General features: G+C 31.5%; 1 protein-coding gene across 2 annotated transcripts in view; it reads left to right on the top strand.

The window, feature by feature from the left end:
* Klhl4 (kelch like family member 4) overlaps nucleotides 1-6033 on the top strand; it is a 78760-nt gene that overhangs the window by 46658 nt on the left and 26069 nt on the right. For both annotated transcript variants that reach the window (XM_017795595.1, XM_008822443.2), the window contains exons 4-5: nucleotides 299-495; nucleotides 3829-4041. In XM_017795595.1, the coding sequence (XP_017651084.1) occupies nucleotides 299-495; nucleotides 3829-4041 (410 nt within the window). The remainder of the gene's footprint in view (nucleotides 1-298; nucleotides 496-3828; nucleotides 4042-6033) is intronic.

Here is a 6033-nt window from a genome sequence, read left to right as displayed (position 1 = left end):
CATTAATGTAAAGTTTAAGTGAAAGCTTAATCTGATAAAAATGTTATCTTTTTATATTATAGTAATCACTATTCTTTTGCTCCAGTGATTTTGCATAAATTAGTCTGGCTCCATTTTGCCTTCTTTGTACACACAAAGACTCCTTTGTAACTGTCAATCTTAAATCATATTCCTAGAGGAACTACTGTACATTAGAAAGGATAAATGTCCTAAAAAATAAACAGAAATCAACTAACAAGAATATTTGGGTTCTATTTTATGTAATGTATAATCATCCTTACTCACTTGATCCATTTAGGTGTGCTTCAACTGAGAGAAGACACTATTGAAAATTTGCTAGCTGCAGCTTGTCTCCTGCAGCTGACTCAGGTCATTGACGTCTGCTGCAATTTCCTTATAAAGCAGCTCCATCCTTCAAACTGCTTAGGGATTCGATCATTTGGAGATGCCCAGGGCTGTGTGGAGCTCCAGAATGTGGCACATAAGTACACCATGGTAAATCATTTGTTTCAAATTGACTTATTGTAATAATACATTCTGGGATAAAACTAACCTCAAATAAACATAATTTTCAAGTAACTTATACATAATATATATATTGGACAAAAATATTTTTTGAGTTCAGCTGCTCTACAATGTGTTCTTAATTTTACAAATAAAAAGGTTTGACGAAGTAGCCATACTTCAGGAAATAGAAATACTTCTTGCTATTTAATTAAACGAGCCTTTATTTCTAGTGGAATCTACAATATTAAAAAAAAATCACTCGCCTGACTTTTTTGCTTAATTGGCAATTTAGGCTGGAAAATTGGACAAATTCATATTTTTTGTGAAAATTAAACATTACTCAATTCTAAAAAAGTATTGTGAAAGAGGATGTAGCTTATTTGGTAGAATGCTTACCTAAACGGCACAAAGCCTAGAGTTTAGTCCGTAGCATCTCATAAACTGGACATGATGACTCATACCAATATTGTAGTCTGTATTCTAGAGGTATAAGTTTTAGGACTTCAAGGTCATTCATAATTACATAGCGATGTGTGGGCCACTCTGAAAATATGACCTATTCACTTGATTCATTTAAAATTTGTACAAAATGAAATGATTTTTACTGAGGTAACAGTTACATGATATGTAAAATGTATGGAGACAAGGAAAACTGGATAGAGGGTGTAAAGCAAAATTCTTTATTGTGGGAGTTAGTACTTCCTTGATACAAAGAAAATTAACCATTTAACCCCTGAAGTGGTGAATTAAAGTTTGAAACAATGAAAAATTGCACGTGTTCAACAAATGAAATTGCTCTAGTTATTTAAGATTAAAAAAACAGAGGCAATTGCACACAAGTAAACAAAAGACAACGTGTAAAATTATTAAATACAAGTAGCAGTATTTCAAATAAAGATGTGTAGAGAAAAAGCACTTTTTCTAGAGGCTAGTACATACTGTAAAATTTTCAAATTTATGAAAGTTGAGCTAATTTTTTTTCAATATTTTTTCTTCTTCCTTCTTCCCACCCAAGGAAGTTTCAAACATATTTCTGAAACAATGCCAGTGTGTGGAAAATCACATTGAAACAGATTGGCATTTTAGAATGTGTTATTTACTCATACTATTTTTATCTCTGTGTCCTAAATACAGATGCTATTTAATCTAAAGGAACAGCAGTTATGTAGTTCAAAGGTTAATCCCTACCATAAAAGCCAAACAAGAAAACTTCCTGTTAAGTTGCCTAAATTCTTGAACTAAGTATTAACAGTTTCCTGTCTGGTATCTTATCCTTGCAGACAAAATACATTCTGATAAACAACTTGAATTATTTCTGTTACTCAGATGAATTCGTCTTCCTCTTTGTGTTGTACATTCCAAACTGAGTGTTACAGCAGGATGTTCATAAAAATGCAATAATTCTTTCTCATCTAATTCCCCTTTTCAGTTATGTTAGTATCTATTGTAGATAAAATAAGTTGAATAAAGTTGTTATAATATTTTCACAATACTGTATTACTGATATTACAATAATGCCTGTAACTAATTTCTAAGAATAATTTTGTACAAATTATGTATTCAATTACAGTTGAGTTAGTAGAATGAGGAAAGCAGTTGACTTACTCTTATTTGGGTGGGTTGCATCCAAACGCCTTGGATTCGCACTCCAATTTGACACATTAAAAATTTTCAACTCAATTATATAAATACTAAGAATAAAGTAAATGTATTGTATTTATTTATTAAATTTTGTAAGAAGTTAATTGTGGATCTTAAAAATGGTTAACCTAAATCATAATAAAAGCAGAATATTGGTAAGTTATGAAGATAAAAGTGTTTACCTTGGCATCAGGATAAAATAATTGTCAGATCAAATACTTTAAAATAATGAATTATTACTCTAAATATTAGACACTACTTTTATGTGTTTTTATTTACACTAATCTATATTTTCCAGAAAATTTCCATATTCTCATAAGACGGGAACTGTGTTGACAACAAATTTCCTCATAATATGTAATTTGTGCTTATACATATCGTATAAACAATTTCCAATCATTTTCTCTAACTTTTAAATGCAGGCATGTTAGACAGACTTCTATATGAACCACTTTTGTATTCGGTTGATTTTATACTCTGAAATTTTCTGCTCCCTCTTTTAGACCTCCCAATTTTTATTAAAGAGTAGAATAAGAATGAGGGAGATGTTATTTTCGTACTACTAACATGGTCTCAGAGCTGACACATACAGTAACAGCTAATCATACATTTAATTTTGTAGTGTTTTACTTTTCTTAACACTTTTGTAAACATTCTGTCATTTAGAAAAGACAGTTGCCTTATTGAGCAATAAATAGTAATCATGATAACAGACATTTATGTTTGACTTTAGAATTTTAATTTCATTACAATGGAGATCACTGTATATTACAGGTTTTTTGTTAAAAATAATCACATCCATAAGACCACATCGTGATGACTTAATGCTTACAAAATAATTTATTAAAGAATGAAGTGATCTAAAAGTGAAATGTGTTAAATTTAGCAGCATTACATTAATTTTCTATAAATGAGAGGAATTTCAGCCATAGACGTCTGTTACATTAGTTCTATCACTATTGATTGCCTTAATTACAAAAGGTTTCATTTTCTAAACAGGCAAGGCAGTATGAAAATGTAGGGCATGAAAGTTTTCTTATGGAATTACCAGCCTTTGTCTTGGCTACTTTTCTGTTGCTGATAAAACACCATGACCAAGGGAATTTACAAAATGAAGAGTTTATTTAGATTACGATTCCAAAGGGGCTAGAGTCCATCACGGAGGGGAGGCATGGCAGCAGAGGTGGCTGGAGCTGCAGGTAAGCATTGGTGTTGCTTTATAGATAATTTTGATCCTTAATCTCCATTCTATAATGAGGAAGCAAGCAGTACAGGTGAAGGAGTCATTTGAATTATTCAAAGCCTCCAGCTGTTCAGAATCTCTCTTAAGCTGCTCCCAGAATATTCTTATAATATGCAAAATAAATCACTAGTAAATGTTTAATTCCATTTGAGAAGTGTAGTTTATTGAAATTGAAATGAGATGTTCAATGTGAAAATATGAGAAATAACATGTTCTCAAAGAAAAATATACACTGATGAATTAGAAATAGTGGTGCCCCTTTGATGAAAAATTGAAACATGACTGTTTGCAACTTGATATCAGATAAAATATATAAAACACAATTAAAGAGAGAGAGTTGATGTACAATACATTAAAATGTAATAAATCAAGGTAGTTTGCTATTATTTTGTTAAGTTTCTCAATAGCAGTTTAACAAGATGGTGTTTATTTTGTAGGAACACTTCATTGATGTAATAAAGAATCAAGAATTCCTCCTGCTTCCAGCTAATGAAATTTCAAAGCTTTTGTGCAGTGATGACATTAACGTGCCTGATGAAGAAACTATTTTCCATGCTCTAATGCAGTGGGTTGGTCATGATGTCCAGACTAGGCAACGAGATCTGGCGAAGCTCCTTTCCTATATCAGACTGCCATTACTCTCACCACAGGTATGGAACTTTATCTAGACAAAGTAAATTAAATTACTAAACTACCACTAGGGACTACTCCATTCCTTATTTGCCTATTTATTCAGAGATCTAATAAGTGGTTTGCAAAGGATTCAATTCATAGGATAACTTAGTCTTCAATTAGAGGTGTTAATGGAAAAATAGGAAATGCACATTAAAAGACAATCCTCCAGATAATCTCTAAACATCACAATATTCACTGTATCCATTTCTTCTCTTCCTAAATAGCATTATCAGAAGCAAGAAAATGATTAGTGCTCTTTTTTTACATTTCTCCTCACCTTCCAGGTAATGTATTAATAATCAAGATAATAGCTTCACATAACAGGCTTTAGGAAAAAGTCAGATATTGAATAATACCTACAAATCTGAGCAAGATTTCCTGTAATTGAAAGCACGCTGCCATGCTTTCAGATGCGCTCATAATAATGGCATCATCATTATGCATTCTGAAGTGAAGGATAATAGCAAAATAAGTCTAAAAACAAACGTCCGTGGTTAATATCCAAGATTGGCTCATCTGATATTCAGTTTTAACGTGAATTTTCACAAAGAGCCATTGAAGTTCCAAAATGAATGCAACATTTTTATTAAACAAAATTTATCTCTATATTAAGGCAAGCAAAAATAATTATGATATGCACCGTGTAGAATATATTGATCGTATGCATTTCAAATTTATTGAGCCTGGCCAAAGTTTTCAAAATCATTCACATTGAAAAAAAAATGATTCTTGCCTCAATTTAGTGCATCATTAATTTCTCTAATGTAAAAATGAATACACTTTATGAGTTCAAGGCCAGCCTGGTCTACATAGTGAGTTCCAAGACAGCTGGGGCTACAGGGAGACCCTACTTCAAAAAAAAAAACAACAAAAAAATTCCCTGATTAACTGCTAATATTGAAAGGATAATGCCAATGTTCTCATCATTAATCTCTTAATTTTTAACTTGTAATTATTTTATGTGTGTTCCCATAAAATATTATTTATAGAATCTAGCAATAGGCCAATTTTTGTCTACAAGTTGGCTGCTACTCCTGTTCAAATGGACTGAAAATCACCTGTGTTTTAATTATCAAAAATTAACGCTTTTCCTTATGATATTTAATATACATCATTTGTAGTTTTCTCATATCCACCCCACTGTCACCTCCCTCAGCCTCCCTTCTGCTTTTCCTCCAATATCCACAAATATATATGAAATGGAAGTAGAAAGGCCATACGTGTGGTTGGATCACATGGTATTTCTATTGTATTGCAGAAAATGTTACTAATTTCCTTAACTGTGATACCAGTTCACATTCCCTACAGTATTGTATAAGAGTTTCTTTTCTCCCACATCTCCCAATTTTGTTAATTGTTGTCTTTTATTCATTAAAAAATTGTTGCATGTATATGTTAACTATGGCCATTCTGACTGGAGTGAAACAGAATATCAATGTTTTTATTTTGTATTTATATGATGACTAAAGACGCTGAACTTTCTTACATGTATTTATTGGCCATTTGTATTTTTAATATTGAGAACTGTCAATTCATTTCATTTGTTTATTTATTGATTTAATAGATTCTGTATTTAGTAGTAAAATATGAATTTCATTGAATTACAGATATTAATCCCTTCATTTGTACATATAGCTGACAAAGCTTTTTCTCACGTTCTTTATGTCTGTTTCACTTTTTTTCCTGTGCAGATACTTTCTTTATTTTTCAATTCTTGCAGTTATTTCCTGAACTACTGAAGTGCTTTTAATGAATTCTTTCCCTATCATTGTATCTTGAAGTGGTTTTCCCCTAACATTAATGTCCTTGATCCAGTTTGAATTAATTCTGTGTGTGAGAGATAGAAATCTGGTGTCACTCACTCTACTTCATGTGGATATCTGGTTTACCAACTGCCAGCTGATTCTTTGATCCCTTTGTCAAAAGTCATACTGTAGTAGTTTATTTCTTTTTTACAGAAAAAAATC

This window comes from Nannospalax galili, unplaced genomic scaffold (assembly GCF_000622305.1).
Source record: "Nannospalax galili isolate Female #2095 unplaced genomic scaffold, S.galili_v1.0 scaffold10, whole genome shotgun sequence".
In the NCBI taxonomy this organism is placed as follows: domain Eukaryota; kingdom Metazoa; phylum Chordata; class Mammalia; order Rodentia; family Spalacidae; genus Nannospalax; species Nannospalax galili.
The sequence above is the reverse complement of the archived record's forward strand: the minus strand, read 5'-3'. Positions and strand labels throughout refer to the sequence as shown.